Below are 22,615 nucleotides of genomic sequence, written 5' to 3'. Positions count from 1 at the left end.
GTTAGAGGGTTTCCTCAGTGGAACAGGCTTCCTAGGGAGGTGGTGGGCTCTCCTTCCTTGGAGGTTTTTCAACAGAGGCTGGATGGCCATCTGACAGCAATGAAGAACTTGCAAATTTAGGGGGAGGTATTTGTGAGTTTCTTGCATTGTGCAGGGAATTTGATTAGATGACCCTGGAGGTCCCAACTCTATGATTCTTGAATCATAGAGTTGGGACCTCCAGGGTCATCTAGTCCAACCCCCTGCACAATGCAGGAAACTCACAAATACCTCCCCCTAAATTCACAGGATCTTGACTGTGGCTCATTGCTAGTGCATGTGCTTGGGATGCAGAAGGTCTCAGGTTCAATCCCCGGCATCTCCAGGCAGCAGGTGATGGGAAAGACCTCAGCCTGAGACCTGGAGAGCAGCTGCCCGTCTGAGTAGACAATACTGACCTTGATGAACCCAGGGTCTGGTTCAGCAAAAGGCAGCTTCGTGTGTTCCTGTGGGAACGCTTCTCTTGAAAACGGGGAGGCGTGCTTCCTGGCGGCACTGAGGTGGAATTGGTGGAAGACTTTCCATGCGGGCATAGGAAGCTGCTTCCTACTGAGACAGATTGTTTGTCCCTAAAGCCCTCTTCCGTTTCACCATTGCAGAATCAGAGCCTGCTGTCTGAGTAATGCTTTTGACATGGCTGCAAATCCCATTGGGGCAATTTGGCTGAGCATGCTTAGGTTTCAGAGCGCATACCTCTGCCTCAGTAATGCTGAAGCGCAGTCGCTTTTCCCCTTCCCATTTCTTTCTTTCTTTCTTTCTTTCTTTCTTTCTTTCTTTCTTTCTTTCTTTCTTTCTTTCTTTCTTTCTTTCTTTCTTTCTTTCTTTCTTTCTTTCTTTCTCTTCCTCCCTCCCTCCCTCCCTCCCTCCCTCCCTCCCTTCCTTCCTTCCTTCCTTCCTTCCTTCCTTCCTTCCTTCCTTCCTTCCTTCCTTCCTTCCTTCCTTCCTTCCTTCCTTCCTTCCTATTTCTATCCCGCCCTCCCCGCGGAAGCAGGCTCAGGGCGGCTCTCACACCCATGTAAATACATGGGACATAAAACCACATTAAGATATCAAAACGTAAAACCGTTTCAGGTGCTATAATGATCTTTAAACGTTCTATTTGTTATTCCAGCCGGATGTTCCATAGAAAGGTGGCTCTTAGGGTCATGTTCAAGGTGGCGACTAGTCTAGATTCTTACAGAAAGGTAGATTTCTAGGATATTGAACCCTGGATCCTGTATCAATTCTTTGCTATGTTAGGGAAACTGCTCTCAAAATGAGATTGGGGAATTAGATTGAGAGACAGTTAGCCCCAAAAAGGAATCTTTGTTATCAATTGTATACCAGGCTCAACCGTTCAGAGAGTCAATGCTCAATAAGAGACTCTAATTTAGTAAAAATCAATTGTAATTTATTTAGAATAATATTTCTTTCATACAAGGTAAAAATACAAAACACTCACACATTCACACAGGTCTAGGAAATATAGATAGATCAATAGGGGAACATATATGGATAAACAGACAGGGTAATATTTACCATCGTAGTCTTCCAGGAAGGTTTCCAATGGCGACTTAAGAGGACAGGGGAAATGGACCCAACACTGTGGCCAGAATTGGGGATGGATCTAGACAGCGGGTAATAGGGGTTGCTGAATAGAAAGCACACATGAGTGGAGTTGGGTCAGAGGTTAAATAGACTCTCTTAGACCCCTCAGGTGCTGGGAGGTCCAAGGGAGGAGAGATGGGAGGTTCAAGAAGGCTGGACATTCCTTACTGACACCTAATTGGATGCCTGCTTTGGCCAATGAACTTCACCTTAGTCCAGTGAACCTGGAAATTTCCAAGCTGCAATGTTGCCTGGGTTGGCCCCAGGGTACTTAGACTGGAGTAAGAATGGGAATGGCTGGATACTTAAGTTTAAATGGGATTAACTAGGAGGGTGACAATAGGTAATCAAATGCTGGCCTAGGTACCACCCGGGTTAGACAAAAGACTTGATGAAGACAGGAGATGTCCTTCCTCTTTCTCATCTTCTGCTGGGCAAGATTTATTGTTCTGGCATTGCTGAGCAATTAGGATCAACAGTGGAGCTATTAATCCATTCTTAAAACAGATGGGTTGCTTGCAGGCTCAGGGTGTGTACGTGTGACTTTCCCACTAAGAAGGAATGAGTTCAGCCTGGCAGGGTAAGCTTGGGTCAGGAAAGCAAGCTGGATTCTGCTGTTGTTAGCTCTAGGTCCATGGAGCCAGGCTGGAAACATGGTGGCTTCTTCCACTGCAGTGGCCAAGACTGGGCACACAAGGAGCAGCTGGAGCATGTCTTCAGAGACGTAGAATGCAAAGCTGAGGCTTATGGTATCCACATAAGCCAGAAACTGCAAGCAAAGTCCACTTCTTAGAGCAGAGGTGTGAGAGTCAAATCTCCAGGCACCCTGGCAACCATGCTGGTGATCATGATGTTCACATGTATGAAAAGTAGGGGGCTTTTCCTCACAGTTCCCCCCCTCAAGACCTATGTCACCATCTGGTGGCGAGGTCTTGCAATAACACAATGTCCATATCTGTAGTTGACAGGCGGCGAGTCCACGTAGCTTCAATTGTCTACCGGGGTGTACCGTCTATCTAAAAAGGTTGGAGCCACTATCTAAACTACTCAAAAATCAATTTGGAAAAATATTCCAATAGGCCAAAGGTTCCTTCCTTTGAATACTACGATGCAGGGATAACAGGCATTGGCAACGTTGTAGGGCATACAGTATTAAAACACAGGGTTACAATCATTGAAATAAAAGTTGAGTTCATAAAATCATTACTGCTATTTAAACCAGATAAATAACAAGAATTGATCTATAAATCACACACAATCATGACAATAATTGATTAGGAAAACACACAGGTACATTAGAGTTCATGGTTACAAGTGAATCCATATCTTAATCTTGAGTCTTCTTTTCTTCTTCTCCCCCCCTTGATAAGCTTCTTATACTGGGGTTTGAAGAGGATCTTCTTCCAGGTACCTATTGGGTATGTGAAAGTCCTAGTGGAGGGTGAACTAAAGAGTCTTCCCACCCCCCCTAGCCCCCAGCAAAATCTGTCTTTATTGTTGCTAAAAGGGAATTCTTCCTGTAACCCAGCATGGACTTGGCAATGGTGCTTTTCTGCCTGTATCACCGATGGTCCATAGAGCAACAGTGGGCTTTGAGGAAAGAACCGAAAAGGAACCAAAAACATTCACACATGACAACATGGGGGATGATTCTGTACCAGAGTAGGGAGCAGTGACAGCAGATCAAAAATGCATACATTCAACCATGAAGAAAGGAGTTTTAAAAAGCTATTAGTGAAGTGTCCTCCTGTCCAGAGTATGGTGACCAGTGAGCTTTTACGTCACAAGCTTACATATGTCATGTTAGGGGCCTGCATTGGGCAGGTTTGCCTATTACACTAATCATTCAGGACTTTAGGAGGCTTTTCCCTTGTCAAGGAAGGGAAGTAACATACACAATTCAGAAAACACAACCCCAAATATACTTTGTTGCAACATAAAACTTAAAACAAAACATTGTGCACAAGGGAAATGACCATAGTTGGGGCGTCCCCCATATGATGAAAATAGTTCACAAAGAAGAGGGGAGACAAAATAAAACCTTTGCTATAGCTCTGGAATATAATGAATTGTCAAAACAATATAAAAACTTCAAAAACAAAAACTGAGGCCTCAATAGAACAATGCTAGCTAGCTTTATATGAGAGGGATCATACCCAAAATGGCAGGTGAGCTAGAGCAGAGAAATTAAAAACCTGGACATTAGTGAGCTGATCAGGTCCCACTAAATCCAGTTTTTCTCTGGGCTAGTTCAGCTAAAACGATCTCACATGTGAGCACAGATTTCAACAAAAACTTAACAAAACAAGAATTCTGAAAAGCAACATAATGGTCACTCATACATAAAACAATTCTTAACAGGACTATCAACAACTCTTAGAACTACTGAGCATGCATTAGACTTGACTTGCAGGTCCAGATTCCCTGCACATCTATATTGAAAGAAAAGATGAGCAAACTTAACAAAACAGTTACAAAATCCTAGAAATCAAATTATGGTTAATTCACCTTGACAAACAAATTAAGCAATTCATAAAAAGAGAAAAGATGGGGCAAGGCATCTGTGGTACCAAGAGAAAAATGCTGAGTTGTTGCAAGGACAAGTCAAAAGAAAGACTTGAAGCACGAAAGCATATCCCTTGAAGAAGAAACCTTTTATGGAGTAAAAGGCAAAACTAGGATGATGGCACAATGCTCCAGGTTTAAGGCTTGTGCCAGAGAACGATTTTCCTCTGTGCATGCACAGAGTGCAAAGAATGTGTTGCTGGAAGGCAACATGCTGTCAGGAATACCAAGTAGACCAACATTTGAACATGATACAACAAGACTTGAATTGGGGAGCATTAATAGGCTCAGCCAACTGGTTATAGATGCAGAAATAACACAAAAGACATTTAGTAGCAAGAAGAAAATCATGATTAGAAATGAACCCTGAGGAATCTACATTAAGAATCTAATAGGTTATTGCTCATTTCCTTGAGAACATGGAAAATAGAAAAGGGTTTTCACTCAGAAAAAGTCTAGCTCTAACAAGATATATATTATAGGTGGAGGCAGAACCATCCATTGGTCATTATATTGCTTAAGACCAAACAAAGATACTGAGCCCACAAGTTGGGGCCTCTTAAGAACATGTGGATACCTCTTTCCACAGGCAGACTGGATTAAACTAAAATTAAAACTCAAGCTTCACCAAATAGCTAAAAGGGAAGATTGATGATGCAAATGGCATTCAGAGAGAAAATGAAGATATCAATAGTTGAAGTACATTTGAGGAATCCAAATTTCTAATGGAGACCAAAAACTTTCAGGAATTCTGCCAAAACAAGAGTATTAGTTCTTGAGGCTTAAGAGAGAAAAAGCACAGGGAGAGGGTAATTTTACCCCAAGGAAGTGTACAGATGTCCTATACTTCTTGTAGGAACCAAAATTTGTGAGATAAAATTTTCTTAGCTCTAATGCCCAGCAAAGGGCCCATAGATTGCAAAGCACTTTCCTTTTACTACAAAGCACTGGGAATGCCCAATAGACTTTGAGGAGCAATTTCCTAAAAGTGTTTCCCTTAAAATTAAGGCTACAAAATCTAAGTATAGGAGAGATTGGTACCAGTCACTAGAAAAAAAATATTTTAAGACCTAAAAGGTACAACAAAAATAAGTAACAGAAAGCAAGCTTCTAATCTAGGAGATCTCTTAGTATTAGGGCAGTTTACAGGCAGGGGATTTTCTCTAGCAGAGAAGGACTGGCTGTAAGTAGAGCTTTGGGATGCCAGCTCCAGGCTGGAGATTCCTGAAACTTTGAATCAAATTTGAAAATCACAAGGCATGCAGTCCATTTCCTTGGACACTTATTTCCTCCAGAGGCGCTAGCCTCACCGCACTGGGGAAAAGGCTATGATTTTGGGAGAGACCTCCAGGTCCCACCTGGAGACAGGCAACCTTACAAAAACACAGTAGTATGCACATCTTCCATCCAGGTATTTCTCTGGCTGGGAAGAGGCTGTCTCTGTGAGAGACTGCAATATAAAAAAAAAGTTTTGTAATGAAAAACTTTTGAAATTATATCTTTTTAGACCCAAAATCAGGAGATGAGAATTCAAAATAGCACAAAAATACCTCAACTGTATTTCCACCCCCCCTAGATGAAGAAGGCGGGGAGGGTTTTAACAGACAAACCAAAAATTCCTTCCCTCTTGCATGAAGTTTAGCTTAACAAAAGGCTAAAACAGACACAATGGATCTGGCCAGTACTCTCTTATCTGACCCTGATAAGTTTTTACAAAGAAAGGTGGAGGAGGAAAATAATGAGCTTTCTGCCTGGGTGGGGCTCAAAATTGTAACTCTTTTCCCAGTTTCCTTGACTCAAGCTGAATTTGGCTGATTTTATTTTCAAGAGGGTCTGCAGGAGATTTGCCAATCAGTACTACATTAGTTGTTGCTGCTCTTGCAGCTGGAGGTTCTCCTTTCTGTACTTTCAGATTTAAATGACAGACTTGCCCATTTGAGGTTAGCTGTCTTGTGTTGCTGTGACCTTTGAGAAGGAGAGGCAACACTTCTTACAAGACAATGAGGCTCTCTCTCTCAAAGACACTGAGTTGCTTGTACCTTAAGGAGACCTGAGATAAACAAAAATTTAATTTCTCAGGGCAATGCATTTAAAATTCTATTCCTTTGCCTTAGTTACTTATCAAATCTTTACTGCTACAGATTTCCATTGAGCAAGAGGGAGAACAATTAGCATTTCTTCCTGATAGCAAGAGTGCTGAGCATTTGCAATACTTTAGCCAGTTCTATTTGGGCTAATCTGCAGGCACTCTGTACAAGCTCAGAGGCTATACCATTTAAATTCACAGAACTGAGGAAATAAATATTTTCTGACTTTATAAGCAAGAGAGAGGAAGATGAACTTGGGAGTTTCACAGATTTTCATTCAGCCAATTTGAAAGTTAAAAACAGTCAGTTTCTTACATTTTGCTCTGAATGCTTTGAATTAACAAAAATTAGTTCAACCTCTCTTTCTCAGGTGCTTGATGCTGGCATTCTTAAAGGGTTAAACTGAAGATATTACATCAAGCTCCCATTACCCTGCAGAGAAAACTAACTCTGCAGGCTGGAACCCTTGCTGGGATTCCAGGAGATCTCCAGGCCTTACCTGGAGAAATGGCCTGGTCTAATTGTAGTCCAAGTCATTGCTTGTATGTTTTCTTATTTAGTCAAGGGAAAAGGTGCCCTTGTTACCTTTAAACCCTACAAAACCAGGTTTCTCTGTATTAAGAGGCATTCAAGCCTAGGAGTTAGATTTTCCTTTGGGTGGGGGGAGGTTCAGAGACAAAGGAACCTTGCCTGCCCATGTGGGACTACCATTCTCTGAAGTTCCACAGAATTCTGGCTTTCAAATTCCCCAAATGGGATGAGATAAAGACAGTAAATTTCTAGCCAGAAGGGCTGAGACTTGCTCATGTAGGAGGGTCTGGAGCAAGTCCTTGCTAAAATGAATACCTTGTGCCATGATTGTGGAACTCTGCATAGGCTCAGAGACCACATTTCCTTCATGATTCTGGGGTAAGAGAACTGAAATAGGGACTGTTTTCTCATTTTCATGGGGGAAAGAAGTCTGGGGCTGCACAGCTGGGTTTGCCCCGCCATATTTCCTTTTGTCCTGCACTTCCAGAATTTCTAGTCTCCTCTCTGTGGCCCTGCAAGACTCCAGAACATTTTGAAGGAGACTGGCAGTTTCCTTTTCTTTCCTAGCTTCTAACCTTTGCTGAAGTTCCTGATTTTTCTCAGCAAGCTTTTGGATTTCTAAATCTTTTTCCTGAGTAGGATTTGTAAGTTTCCCTACCCTTTCCTTATTAGGGAAATTTTCCAAAGCAGTAGCTTTGGGGAGGCTGTCTCCATTTTCTGCAAACCCTGGGGCTTTGGGAACCATGTGCCCTGGTGGCTTCATGGCTTCTGAAAGTGCAGCAAGTAGCACATGTGTGGGCTGCTTATCAAACTGCCTCATGTCTGCTCCAGTGGCTCTAAGCTGGGACCAAGCTGCCATTCTGACTTTGTCTCGAGGAGTCCGCTGAGGCCAGGGTTGCCCAGAGGCTGACTGTGTCTGCCTAGGAGCATAAGCCTGCTTGTGAAGGGGAACCTTTGGGGCAAGCTGGGGATGGCAAGAAGAGCTGGAACCAAGGCCATTGTTTTGGAACTTCCAGTTCTGGCTCTCTTTTCCATGCCCACCCTGCTCTTGATTATATTGTGCCTGAGTGAGCTGTGTTTCTAAAACAGCAACTCTTTGTTCAGAGACTTGGGCATGCTTTAAAGCATTCTCCAGTCTCCATTTGACCTCATGGAGAGAGTGGGTTAAATTTGCTATCTCCTTCTCATGCGCACTTAATCTAGCTGTGTAGTCCTCATGAACTATTTCCCTTTTTGCATAGTCAGCTTTCATTCTACTCTCTCTTTCCATAAAATTGCCAACTCTGTCAAGATTAGCCTCTAGATCTTTCCAGGTGGTGTTTACCAGGGCTGTTATGCCATAGCACCTCAAGGTGGGTATATTGAGACCTCTGATCACATCGGATATGAAATTTTGATTCTCATAATCTGGTTCCCCATTGTCTTTGGGTGATACTACCTTAGCTGCTTCTGCTAGGAATTTCTTCCTTATTAGATAGCTCACTGGACGCTCATCATGACCTTGTAAGGTCTGATGGTAGAGATCTTTTATATCCTCTCCATCCCAGGTGGCAAATAGTACCTCAGCCATCCATTCTAAGATGGTGGCATTAGACAGGTTCAGGCGATACATTACATTTCTTACTTTGTCTAGTTCAGGGCCTGAGGCGCATAATCTCAGCACATGGTTTAATTCAGTTAAGGAGGCTTCTTTGTAGTGAATTCTAGCGCTGGCCATCCACAACACTGAGGTGTCTATGTTATAGGGGCCAAGGAAGCTGGCAGCCATTTTAATGTCCTCTGCTCCCCAAGATCTGGTTTCCTTCACTACTTTTACAGATTCAGCTCCATTCTGTTTTCTGGCTGTGGTCTTTTTAGTGACCACAGGACGGACTGGGGCTGACCTGCTTTTATTTCCGTCTACCACCTCTTCATCCTCACTCTCCTCGTCTGATGAAAACTCATAGAGGCCAGGGGGTGAGACGGCAGCTATGAAAGCACTTTTAAGGGCCAACTTCTTTTGTAGAGCGGCAATCTTCTTTTTACATGCCTCATGGTTGGCTGCTTCTCTCGCTTTGCGGTTTTTTTCCGCAGCGTATTCAGCAGCATGTTGCAATTTATTATTTCGGTCTTTTGTTTGTTCCAGCTCTTTTCCCAATGCCTTTATTTGCGATTGGGCCTTATTTAGAGCGGACACTGTACTCTGGTAGGCTAAGTTTAGGGTATTTTTCTCTATCTTGACCTCTTCTATGGTTCGACTTGCCTGCTGCAAGTCGAGGTCCAAGCTATTGTTTTCCTCCGCCAGTCTATTTATCTCTGCGGCGTGTTTTCTATGCAATTCTGTTTTCTCTGCCTCATGGTTTTGCCAGACTTCTGCTTTTTCTGCCTCATGGTTTTGCCGAAATTCTGCTTTTTCTGCCTCATGGTATTGCCGAATTGTATCTATCTCTGCTGCATGGGACTGGAGTAAGAGTTCCTTTTCCGCTGTATGCTTCCGGAACTCATCCCCCAGCACCTCTGCATGTCTCTTAAGAATTTCCTCAAATTCTTGTTCCTTTTTTTCTATCTGCACCTCTTGCTGTTCTATTTGCTTTTCCCTTTGGGTAAGCTGTTCCCTGAATTGTTTAATCAGGGTAGTGCTATCCCGTAGGGCTTCAAACAAGCCCCACGTGGCAAAAAGATCTCTCTTGCCGGTGCTAATTGTTTTGTTGCTACAACCCTCTTCAAAAATGTCCCTGAGGGATTGGAGGGGATCAGAGCCTTGGTTAAAGAGTCCCTTTTTCCAGGGGTTGTCCCCTTTCTTTATCAACCATTTCTCCAACTTGGGGATCTCTTCCTTCTGGGCAAGGATTTCCATATCTTACAATTTAGTTCTTTTCAAAGTTCTAACTTTACTTGCAGGGCTGGTTTTCCTGCACTATTAGGTGCCTAACCACAGGCCACCAAAATTAACTGATGCAGGAGCCTTCCCTGGCACTTTTCCTGCTTATTGGGGAGCAAAGAACTTGCAGGACACCTCTGTGTGTCTCACAAGTAAAGGAGAGAGTTGCAGGACCTTCCTTAGTTCTCTGCAACACTAACAAATGTTTGTGGCATGGGCTTATGGCCTTGGACACATTGTTGAGCTCCTCAGGAGGGGCTTTTCTCTAGCCTCTGCCTCCAAACAAATCAAAAGTTTTAAAAGTCTCAGAGCCTGAGCTTTTCCTCTGTTGGCCCTAAGCAAAAAGGAAATTTTTCGGCTGGGAAGATTGCCTATCTCCTCAGACCCGGGACAAATTTTTTTTTAACCCTAAAGGAGAGCTTCTTGCTCCTTCCAGTAAATTCTCTTAAAGGCACAGCCAAGTGTAAGAACTAGCAGCATATTTCCAGATGCTTCCTGGCTCCTATGTGCTATTTTACACTTGGGCTGACAACTTTACTTATGTTCCTTTTTTTTGTTTTGCCTACTGCCAATCTCTGATTGCGCTTCGGCTTGGGTTTAGGGGGCAGCGAGCCAATCCTATGATTGCGTCTCGGCCAGAAAAGGGAGCCACGAGCCGACCCAACGATCGCGTCTCGGGCGCAGTTTTAGGCAACGAGCCGACCCAACGATCGCGTCTCGGCCAGAAAAGGGAGCCACGAGCCGACCCAACGATCGCGTCTTCGGGCAAAAGGGGGCCACGAGCCGACCCAACGATCGCGTCTTCGGGCGAAAGGGAGCCACGAGCCGACCCAACGGTCGCGTCTTCGGGCAAAAGGGGGCCACGAGCCGACCCAACGATCGCGTCTCGGGCAAAAGGGAGCCACGAGCCGACCCAACGGTCGCGTCTTCGGGCAAACAAAATAAAAAGTTGCCCAGCAGTCAGATTGCAGCGGTCCTACGACCCACCTGCCTTCTTGACTGTCGGGTGCCTTAGACTAGCCTTGGCCTAGACTCGTGTAAGGACTTGGGTGTGTGTGTGCAAGTGTCTGAGTGTGTATGTAGTGTGTGTGCACTACGCTCTAAAGAAAAGGGAGAAGGGAAGGGTGCTCTATCCAGATCTTAACAGCTCTGACCTATCCTGACATTCCCTCCCACGATAGACGCGTTTAGAAAGGCCTCGGGACGGCGGCCAGGCTTCACGGGACTTCCCCCTTGCATTCGATCGGGCTCAGTCCTCTTGCGAGGTGTCTGGCCTCCTCGGGGCGGCTGAGAAGTCCAACGCTGAATGGTAGAAATGGGAGTAGCCCAACCCACAATTATATAGAGATGCTCGCTAGAGCCGTTCACACAGAACTCATTCACTCAATCACTCACACAATAGCCTCCCTAGCAAGACTGTTTGAACGGTGCAACCCTACGTCTGTCTGTATGAAGACACGCGTGTCGGCTCGCGTGTGTTCCTACAAACAGGATACTGCCCAAGCTTTCTCCACCAATTTCTGTTAGGGAAACTGCTCTCAAAATGAGATTGGGGAATTAGATTGAGAGACAGTTAGCCCCAAAAAGGAATCTTTGTTATCAATTGTATACGAGGCTCAACCGTTCAGATGGTCAATGCTCAATAAGAGACTCTAATTTAGTAAAAATCAATTGTAATTTATTTAGAATAATATTTCTTTCATACAAGGTAAAAATACAAAACACTCACACATTCACACAGGTCTAGGAAATATAGATAGATCAATAGGGGAACATATATGGATAAACAGACAGGGTAATATTTACCATCGTAGTCTTCCAGGAAGGTTTCCAATGGCGACTTAAGAGGACAGGGGAAATGGACCCAACACTGTGGCCAGAATTGGGGATGGATCTAGACAGCGGGTAATAGGGGTTGCTGAATAGAAAGCACACATGAGTGGAGTTGGGTCAGAGGTTAAATAGACTCTCTTAGACCCCTCAGGTGCTGGGAGGTCCAAGGGAGGAGAGATGGGAGGTTCAAGAAGGCTGGACATTCCTTACTGACACCTAATTGGATGCCTGCTTTGGCCAATGAACTTCACCTTAGTCCAGTGAACCTGGAAATTTCCAAGCTGCAATGTTGCCTGGGTTGGCCCCAGGGTACTTAGACTGGAGTAAGAATGGGAATGGCTGGATACTTAAGTTTAAATGGGATTAACTAGGAGGGTGACAATAGGTAATCAAATGCTGGCCTAGGTACCACCCGGGTTAGACAAAAGACTTGATGAAGACAGGAGATGTCCTTCCTCTTTCTCATCTTCTGCTGGGCAAGATTTATTGTTCTGGCATTGCTGAGCAATTAGGATCAACAGTGGAGCTATTAATCCATTCTTAAAACAGATGGGTTGCTTGCAGGCTCAGGGTGTGTACGTGTGACTTTCCCACTAAGAAGGAATGAGTTCAGCCTGGCAGGGTAAGCTTGGGTCAGGAAAGCAAGCTGGATTCTGCTGTTGTTAGCTCTAGGTCCATGGAGCCAGGCTGGAAACATGGTGGCTTCTTCCACTGCAGTGGCCAAGACTGGGCACACAAGGAGCAGCTGGAGCATGTCTTCAGAGACGTAGAATGCAAAGCTGAGGCTTATGGTATCCACATAAGCCAGAAACTGCAAGCAAAGTCCACTTCTTAGAGCAGAGGTGTGAGAGTCAAATCTCCAGGCACCCTGGCAACCATGCTGGTGATCATGATGTTCACATGTATGAAAAGTAGGGGGCTTTTCCTCACAGCTAGCGTGGAATGCATCCGGTTCAGTGTACGGCGAGCTAGCCTAATGTCACTGGAATGAAATAATGATTTAGGATTTAACTTGGAACCATTTGCTGCTTTTCCCGAACAGCAGATTCATCCAAGAAATCGGACTCGAACCCCTTAACGGAGATACTGAAGTGCCCCACCAAAGTGGTCTTGCTAAGGGTAAGTTTCTCAGCTCAAATGTCACTTCCTGAGTCTTGAAGCTTCCCGCTGGTCTGATAATGTGTTTGTTTAATTCATTTGTGCCCTGCCTTTCTCTCCAATGGAGACCCAAAGTGATTCGTCTCTCTGTTTTATCCCCACAACAGCCCTGTGAGGTAGGTTAGGCTGAGGGTGTGTGACTGGCCCGTGGTCACCCAATGAGCTTCCATGGCTGTGCGGGAGATTCGAACGGTCTCCCAGAGACTAGTCTGACACCCTTCACCTCTGCATCACTCCTGACTGTCGTGGCGCAAACAGTTCACGAATCCAGTAAAGTCCTAGTTCAGGGGTGGCCACACTTGCTCAATGTAAGAGCCACATGGAATAAACATCAGATGTTTGAGAGCCACAAGACATGAATATCAAATATTTGAGGGAAGGAAGTATTGTGTTCAGTTTTGGGCACATTTTAAGAAGGATATCGACAAACTGGAACAGGTCCAAAGGAAGGCGACAAAGATGGTGAGGGGTCTGGAGACCAAGTCCTATGAGGAAAGGTTGAAGGAGCTGGGCATGTTTAGCCTGGAAAGGAGGCGGCTGAGAGGTGATATGATCACCATCTTCAAGTACTTGAAGGGCTGTCACATAGAGGATGGTGTGGAATTGTTTTCTGTGGCCCCGGAAGGTATGGCCAGAACCAGTGGGTTGAAATTAAATCAAAAGAGTTTCCAGCTCAACATGAGGAAGAACTTCCTGACCGTTAGAGCGGTTCCTCAGTGGAAAAGGCTTCCTCCTTGGGAGGTGGTGGGCTCTCCTTCCTTGGAGGTTTTTCAGCAGAGGCTAGATGGCCATCTGACAGCAATGAGGATCCTTTGAATTTGGGGGGAGGTATTTGTGAGTTTCCTGCATTGTGCAGGGGGTTGGACTAGATGATTCTGGAGGTCTCTTCCAACTCTATGATTCTAAGGAAGGCAAATAGGGAAGGGAGAGGTGGAAAGAAAGCAACTTAAAATGCATTTCCCAAGTCGCCGACTGGCTTACCTTGGAGAAGTGATTGAAAGAGACGAATGCCTTCTCCAAGCTGGCCGATGGGATGATGGGGGATTTGAGAGCTGCACAATATGTATGAAAGAGCCATGCGTTGCTCCGGAGCTGCAGATTGGCCACCCCTGGCCTAGTTTGTAGACTGGAAGGAAGAGCTCATGCATTTTGTTGGATTTCTCCTTTCTCCTGATCTGGGGGCCAAACGATGGAACAGAAGAAGATTCCAGAAAGTGGGCAGAAAGGGACGTCCGGGGTACTTCGCAGAATGGGGGGAGGTGGCCATACCTGGCAGATGTAATGTCTGAGCTCCAGCTTTGCACCATCTGCTTTCCTCTTGGGGGTCTGGGCAGCTGCCTGTAGCTCATAGAACCACAGAGTTGGAAGGGGTCTTAAAGGCCATCTTCTCCAAACCCCGCTTAAAGACTGCCCATGAGGGGGAGCTCACCACCTCCCTAGGTGGCTGAACAACTGACTGGGGAAAAAAAAGTTCTCCTTGATATCCAGCCGGTGTCTTTCTGCCCATAATTCAAGCCCATTCCTGCAAGTCTTCTCTGCTGCTAGCAGGAACAGCTCCCTGCCCTCCTCTAAGCGTGACGACCTTTCAAAGGCTTCAGCTTTGCTTTCAGCTTCGGCTTTCAGCCTTCGACAGCATATGACTTCAGCTTTGCTTTCAGCTTCAGAATCCACGGTCGAATTCTCTTATCTTTCTCGCAGAACATGGTGGGGGCTGGGGAGGTCGACGAGGAACTTGAAGGGGAAACCAAGGAGGAGTGTGAAAAATACGGCAAAGTTGGAAAGTGTGTCATCTTCGAGGTAAGAAACACCAGCAGCGTTGTCTCCCAGCATGTGCTCGTGTGCCTTATTAATTTTACAGGTTGATTTAATTCATTTATTCTCCACCCTTCTCCCCGGGGGGAGCAACACTGACATTGTTCTCCTCTCCTCTGTTTTATTCTCACGACAACCCAGTGAGCTTTCATGGCGTGAGTGTGGATTTGAACCCAGGTCTCCCAGATATTAGTCCAGCGCTCTTAACCACAGCACGACACTAGGAGAGCCAGTTTGGTGTAGTGGTTAAGTGTGCGGACTCTTATATGGGAGAACCGGGTTTGATTCCCCCCTCCTCCACTTGCACCTGCTGGCATGGCCTTGGGTCAGCCATCGCTCTGGCAGAGGTTGTCCTTGAAAGGGCAGCTGCTGTGAGAGAAGATATAGGAGACTGTGAGCTGCTCTGAGACTCTGAGATTCAGAGTGGAGGGTGGGATATAAATCCAATATCATCTTTTTCTACACTGGTTCCTTAAGTTCTTAAAGTTCACTAATGGCTGTAACTGTGATTTTTAAAAGAAGAAGACGACTGCAGATTTATACTCCGCCCTTCTCTCTGAATCAGAGACTCAGAGTGGCTTACAATCTCCTATATCTTCTATATCTTCTCCCCCACAACAGACACCCTGTGAGGTGGGTGGGGCTGAGAGAGCTCTCCCACAAGCTGCCCTTTCAAGGACAACTCTGCGAGAGCTATGGCTGACCTAAGGCCATTCCAGCAGCTGCAAGTGGAGGAGGGGGAAATCAAACCTGGTTCTCCCAGACAAGAGTCCGCGCACTTAACCACTACACCAAACTGGCTCTCTCAGGGCGACTGAGCGCCAGCATGTAACAAAGATGGAGTCACCCGGGCCAAGCAATCAGGAACCTAAGTGGAAAGCTCTACCTGAGAAAGCATCCATTGGACCCATATTTGCTCACAGGTGAACCCTCCTGGCATTAACAGTGCCCTAATCGATGACTTCCTACAGCGCCTGAAGCTTCTCAGACATGCCCAGAGCGGGTGCTCTTTATCAGTTTCCTCCAAGGGTCGGATGAGTCAGGGTCTGGTCCCCGCATTAGCTTGGCTGTGACACCGGTGAGTCAGCAGGTGGGAATTTAGTGCTGGGAGCAACCAGTCTGAAGCGGGAGCAGCATCCAGGCTTCTTGCAACAAGCATTTCCTGGGGAAGTTTCCTTCCTGTTCTTCCTTCCTCAGAAATGTGTTCCATTGTGCAACTGCAATAATAAAGAAGGCAAATGCCGTGTTGGGGATTATAAACAAATCAGCCAGTATAGTAATGCCCCTGTATTAAATTGACGTTGTGGCCTTATTTGGAATACTGTTTACTCATCACCACGCTTCAAAAAAAAGGTACTTTGGTACCTTACAGTATTCCCTATTAGAGTGTTTTTATATAATAATAATAATTTTAAAAAACCTTTTTTCCAACAACATTATTTTTAGTTAATGCCACCTCCTGTTGTAGGATTTGGTATGCCAGCTTGTCTAGAATTAAAACATCCCATACCTTTAAAAACCATTTATTCAAAGTGACGTTTGTAGTGTTTTCCCAATAAAATTGGGAAGATTTGGAGCAAAAAAGCTAGTTCCCTTTTATTTGAAACGAGCTTTAGAACATAAGAACGTAAGAGAAGCCATGTTGGATCAGGCCAATGGCCCATCCAGTCCAACACTCTGTATCACACAGTAGCCAATATATATATATATATATATATATATATATAACCTCTGCTCCATATTTTTATCCAATCCCCTCTTGAAGCTGGCTATGCTTGTAGCCGCTGCCACCTCATGTGGCATTGAATGCCACACGTTAATCACCCTTTGGGTGAAGAAGTACCTCCTTTTATCCGTTTTAACCTGACTGCTCAGCAATTTCATTGAATGCCCATGAGTTCTTGTATTGTGAGAAAGGGAGAAAAGGACTTCTTTCTCTCCTTTCTCCATCCCATGCATAATCTTGTAAACCTCTATCATGTCACCCCGCAGTCGATGTTTCTCCAAGCTAAAGAGTCCCAAGCAGTCGATGTTTCTCCAAGCTAAAGAGTCCCAAGCGTTTCAACCTTTCTTCACAGGGAAAGTGTTCCAACCCTTTAATCATTCTAGTTGCCCTTTTCTGGACTTTTTCAAATGCTATAATATCCTTTTTGAGGTGCGGTGACTAGAATTGCATACAGTATTCCAAATGAAACCACACCATCGATTTATACAGGGGCATTAGGATACTGGCTGATTTGTTTTCAATTCCCTTCCTAATAATTTTAAGTGAGACTAGTAGTTTAATCGAACGAATTCAGGCATTCTTGAGAAAAGTATTTTGAGAATATCATCAATAATTGGGAGAATTGTATTCCAAACGTTTTGAATCGTGGGACAATCCCACCAGCAGTGCTTAAAGGAACCTATTCGTTGCGTTGTGCTGTGTATTTGGTCATGGACCGTAATAAAGCAAACTGAACCGAACCTATTCGTTTACCACCCTCCCGACACAAAGGATCAGATTTATGTTTCGAATGGAACAATCTCAAAGAGGTAGAAGAATAAGGGTTTTTAATATACTTTTCTCTGCCTTAAGGATTCTCAAAGCTGCTTACAATCACCTTCCCTTCCTCTCCCACCAGCAGGCGCTTTGTGAGGGGGGGTGGGGACTGGCTGAGAGAGTTCTGAGAGAACTGGGACTAGCCCAAGGTCACCCAGCAGGCTGCATGGGGAGGAGTGGGGAATCCAACCCGGTTCTCCAGGTTAGCGTCTGCTGCTCCGAACCACTGCTGTTAACTTAAAGAAGGCACCTTACTAGAAGCTATACACAGAAGTATAAACCACAGTCCGTGTTCCCTCTAAGCTGAGTTAGCGTGAGCTAGCTCACAGTTCTTTAACCTCCAGCTCACACATTTTTGTCTCGGCTCAGGAAAACTGGCCCCAGAGCACAACAATTTACGCAGTGGCTCACAACTTTAATGCCAGTAGCTCACAAAGTAGAATTTTTGCTCACAAGAATCCACAGCTTAGAGGGAGTATTAACCGCAGTCCCTAGTTATTTATCCAAGTGAGTTAGTGAACCATTTTATATAGTGCGATCCTATAACCTGCCCCAGCCCCTTCAGGCTTGTGTATTCCTAACCGTGAATCATCCTTTCTGTTCCTTGTTTATTGAGATCACCTGCGCTGCTTTTGGTTTTAGGCCCAGTTCACCTATGCAGGGGAACAAAGGCATCCCATGAACGCATTTTTGAAATTCGACGCTAGGTTTAAAACACCCCGGGAACAAAACCATCGCAACAAAAAAAAGGGGGGGGGGCAAGATAATCTTTTCCCTTGCTTTGTTTATTTTCTGCTTGCGGGGAGTTCTTAACACAAGACCGTTCAGAGCTGGACTCTACCACCTGCCATCTGGACTAGTCCAGTCCATTCTATCCCCTCATTCTCCTGCATGTGATGATGCAGGTATTTCAAGTGGGTGCCATTCTTTTCTTGGCACCCGCTAAATGTTTATAGAAAGTGGGTGGGGTCAGGCAGGACTCTTGCCCAGTAGTAGGGGCTTCTGTATCACCCCTAAAGATTTGATTGGCTATGCAGATTGAATGAATGAAGTTTCAGTGGCAGCTGTCCACCGGTTTTATTTCCTCTTCCCCAGCGTATTTTTTTTAAATTGCTCCTCTCCTCCCTTGCGCCTGGGCTCCCTGCGTATTTTGGCTCCGCCTCCTGCGGTAGCCATTTTATGGTTGCACCCACAGGCTCGGAAATGTTGGGGGCCAGCCGCTGATTTAATGCTCCTTAGCAGCGATTCTTGCAATCCTGGGGTCCTTCCTGGTAGGGAAAGAACTTAGGCAGCTTCAGGCCGAGTCTGCTTTTGTTTGCCGTCTCTCTAATCCAAGCGGTCCTCCATACTGATTTGTGCATCTGGTTTTAGATTCCAGGCGCTCCCGACGATGAGGCGGTGAGGATATTTTTAGAGTTCGAGAGAGTGGAATCGGCAATTAAAGGTAAGCGGCCGACGATAAAGCTCTTGGTTTCAAAAACCTTGGGGCCAGAAGGTTTATGTGGTTGCTGTTTTCTGGGAAATGTAATTCTTAACTGGAGAGCCAGTTTGGTGTAGTGGTTAAGTGCGCGGGCTCTTATCTGGGAGAACCGGGTTTGATTCCCCACTTCTCCACTTGCATCTGCTGGAATGGCCTTGGGTCAGCCATAGCTCTGGCAGAGGTTGTCCCTGAAAGGGCAGCCGCTGTGAGAGCCCTCTCAGCCCCACCTACCTCACAGGGTGTCTGTTGTGGGGGAAGAAGATATAGGAGATTGTAAGCCGCTCTGAGTCTCTGATTCAGAGAGAAGGGCGGGGTATAAATCTGCAATTCTTCTTCTTAAGAATGTAGCTTCTGTCCAGGGGTCATTTTGTAGAAAAAGAGGCGCTGGAGCTCATTAGCACGACTCATTTGCCTATGCCACACACACCCTGACATCACCGGAAGGTGGACTAAATTATATCAGCTCAGCAGCCACCTTAAAATGCTTCTTGAATTAGAACGGTCATCATAAAACCTGACTCCCATCATACTTTCTGAAGTGCTTTCTCCTGTACGGCCCCAGCGGCATGAGGAAGATTTCCATCGGTCCGCTTGATACGTTTTGGTTCTTTTCCCTTTCTTTTTTGTGAGGGAAAATATTAGAAAGTGTGTCCAATCTTAAGAGTTCAGCAAAATTCTCACAGGGGGGGGGTTTGAACAATGGAGCTCAGAAGCAAGTGGTTTTTTTTATGGGGGGGGGAGGGTTTAGGAAAGAAAGAGCACAATCGAATCGAGAGGCTCCGGAGCGCCACTCCTGTGAGCGCCTGCCCCAAATGAGGCCTGCGTCTTTTTTCTGCCCTCCTTGATCTAGACTGGGGTAGACACGTAACACTTGTTACCAGGGCTTTTGGGGGGGCAGGAATGAACGGGAATGCAGTTCCGAATGGCTTGTTGTCAGGATGTGTGGCCTAAATGCAAATGAATTCCTGTTGGGCTTTTTCTACAGAAAAGCCCTATGTGAAACAATGCTTCCATCAGGGGGTGTGGCCTAATATCCAAATGAGTTCCTACTGGGCTTTTTCTACCCCAAAAGCGCTGCTTATTACCTTGGTGACCCAGGCACCGCGGGGACTACAGACATAGCCAGCTTCAATCTGGATAAACATCTGGAAAAGCAATTGAACAATGGCGACACAATATAAGCCAAAATCCAAAAAACTAACTTATTGTGTCAAAAAACAAATAAGACAACTTACAAAAAATTAATGCATTGTATTATGAAAAACATCCAGACTTAATACCAACATTCAGACATTAAAGAACAAAGAACAGTATCCCATATAAACAATATCAAAGGACGACTCCGAAAACCAGTCTTCATAAAGTCTGTAAGGAGTGCCATGACTCCAGTGTAAAGTTTCAAACGGAGTCCTTCCACAGCGTCGGCTTCAAAGGAGAAATTCTTTCCTTCACGCAACCACCGGTTTGAATTGCGTTCCGCTGCCTTTACAGCTTCTTCATAAGCCAACTTTGAAAAGGTCCTCAGACCAATATCTCTCACAGCGCATTCAGGATATCATTATTCCTGTCACTCCTTATAGACTTTATGAAGACTGGTTTTCGGAGTCATCCTTTGATATTGTTTATATGGGATATTGTTCTTTAATGTCTAAATGTTGGTATTAAGTCTGGATGTTTTTCATAATATAATGCATTGATTTTTTGTAAGTTGTCTGTTTGTTTTTTGACACAATAGGTTTGTTTTTTGGATAAACATCTGGAGCAGAGGTCCATCAGTGGCTATTAGCCATAGCATATCGTCGGAACTCTCTGTCTGGGGCAAGAAGAAAAAGATGACTGCAGATTTATACCCCGCCCTTCTCTCTGAACCAGAAACTCAGAGCGGCTTACAATCTCCTATATCTTCTCCCCCCACAACAGACACCCGTGAGGTGGGTGGGGCTGAGAGAGCTCTCCCAGAAGCTGCCCTTTCAAGGACAACCTCTGCAAGAGCTATGGCCATTCCAGCAGGGGCAAGTGGAAGAGTGGGGAATCAAACCCGGTTCTCCCAGATGAGAGTCTGCACACTTAGACACAAATGATGCTCTGTATTTTTGGTGCTTCGGTGGGGGGCACGGGGAGGGCTTCTAGTGTCCTGGCTCCACTGATGGACCTCCTGATAGCACCTGTTTTGGCCACTGTGTGACACAGAGTGTTGGACTGGATGGGCCACTGGCCTGATCCAACATGGCTTCTCTTATGTTCTTATGTGACACAGAGTGTTGGACTGGATGGGCCATTGGCCTGATCCAACATGGCTTCTCTTATGTTCTTATGTGACACAGAGTGTTGGACTGGAGGGGCCATTGGCCTGATCCAACATGGCTTCTCTTATGTTCTTATGTGACACAGAGTATTGGACTGGAAGGGGCATTGGCCTGATCCAACAGGGCTTCTCTTATGTTCTTATGTGACACAGAGTATTGGACTGGAAGGGGCATTGGCTTCTCTTGTGTTCTGATGGCCCCACTGATGGACCTCCTGATGGCACCTGTTTTGGCCACTGTGTGACACCGAGTGTTGGACTGGATGAGTCATTGGCCTGACCCAACATGGCTTCTCTTATGTTCTTATGTGACACAGAATGTTGGACTGGATGGGCCATTGGCTTCTCTTGTGTTCTGATGGCCCCACTGATGGACCTCCTGATGGCACCTGTTTTGGCCACTGTGTGACACAGAGTGTTGGACTGGATGAGTCATTGGCCTGATTCAACATGGGTTCTCTTATCAAGGTTTCGCAGGGCCTGCCAGACGGAGCTCTTCTGCTGGGCTTTTAATTGGTCCGGCGGGCATCCTTTTGATACTTACTGGTCTCCCCATCATCTCACCGTCGTGGTGACTGTGCTGTGTCGATAGTCATCAGCCTATACACTATGGTTCTGCTGCTTGTGTCTGCTGCTTGTGTCTGAGATACTGTATTGCCATAGATTTTATATTATCTGTTTTTATGATGTTAATTTTTAATCTGTAATATGTTTTGAAATTTGCTGCTGTAAGCCGCCGTGAGCCCGCTTGCGGGATAGGGCGGGATATAAATCCAAAAATTAAATTAAATACTTCAGTAGCAGCCGCCACCACAGCACAGAGAACCCCAGGATGATCAGCGAATACACAATTACAGACTGTGGTTGAATGACTAAAGATTTGACTTTTAACTATTTCCAAATATATTTTTGGAAACAGTTCAAAGTCGACTCTCTAGTCATTCAGCCACGGTCCGTCCTTGTGTATTCGCCACCGCAGCGCAAGCATCTCCACGGTGTGACTGAAGGGAAGCTGAGGCAGCCATTTTTGCGGTTAGCTCCGCCCCCTGCAGCAGCCATTTTGTGGCCGAAGCCACCACCGTGAGCTCAAAAAAGTTGGGGACCCCTGGTCTAACGGTATGTTTTCTGCCTTATTTCTAGCTGTGGTAGACCTGAACGGAAGGTACTTCGGGGGCCGAGTGGTGAAAGCCTGCTTCTACAACCTGGACAAATTCAGAGTGTTGGACCTCGCGGAGCAAGCCTGAGTCCCGCTCCCCCTCCCCCGCCTCCGCCCCGACAAGGACACATCACTATTGGAAATCTCTCTCTCCCCCTACCCCCTATCTGCCGTGCTGAGAACAGAGCAAGGGGGCGGCTTCTCTCCTAAAAACTGAAAAGAAACCCCTGAATGGATTTTTTCCTATTTGTTGTGATGGACACGGGTTTTTTTTTTTTTTACACTGTACTATAAACCTCCTTTAAAGTACGGCCTCTTCTGTGTTCTTGAGGATCTGGCGAATTTTGCTCGGCGGCTTCGGAATGTTCTCTGCAGTGTATTGATGAGGGAGTGGTTTATCTCGGTCCCCTGTTTTCTTTCTCTGTTCCTACTGGCAACATCGGTGCAGCAGGAATGAAAGCTGATGGGAATTTGGTTTTGGCCCTAGACAGGGGTCGTTTTGTAGAAAAATAGGTGAAGGAGCTCATTAGCAGAACTCATTAATATAAGCCCCCCCCCCAGCCAAAGGCAACCCAATCCAAGAAAAGATAGCCCCAGTCAAGCGAGACCTGCTTGGGCTGACTAGAGATCCAACCAGCCCAAGCAGGCCTCACTCGCCTG

General features: G+C 45.6%; 1 protein-coding gene across 2 annotated transcripts in view; it reads left to right on the top strand.

Moving 5' to 3' along the window:
* Window positions 1-22,264, top strand: part of RBM17 (RNA binding motif protein 17) — a 47,659-nt gene extending 25,395 nt beyond the window's left edge. The window contains exons 9-12 of one of the 2 annotated variants that reach the window (XM_060245997.1): window positions 12,548-12,621; window positions 14,359-14,457; window positions 18,386-18,458; window positions 21,940-22,264. In XM_060245997.1, the coding sequence (XP_060101980.1) occupies window positions 12,548-12,621; window positions 14,359-14,457; window positions 18,386-18,458; window positions 21,940-22,043 (350 nt within the window). In that variant the 3' untranslated portion in view covers window positions 22,044-22,264. Of the gene's footprint in view, window positions 1-12,544; window positions 12,622-14,358; window positions 14,458-18,385; window positions 18,459-21,939 lie in introns of both variants that reach the window. The other variant, XM_060245996.1, reaches the window with a different exon arrangement.
* Window positions 22,265-22,615: the final 351 nt, after the last annotated feature.

This window comes from Heteronotia binoei, chromosome 8, assembly GCF_032191835.1.
Source record: "Heteronotia binoei isolate CCM8104 ecotype False Entrance Well chromosome 8, APGP_CSIRO_Hbin_v1, whole genome shotgun sequence".
Taxonomy (NCBI): domain Eukaryota; kingdom Metazoa; phylum Chordata; class Lepidosauria; order Squamata; family Gekkonidae; genus Heteronotia; species Heteronotia binoei.
Note: the sequence above shows the minus strand (reverse complement) of the source record. Positions and strands in the feature narration are given on the sequence as shown.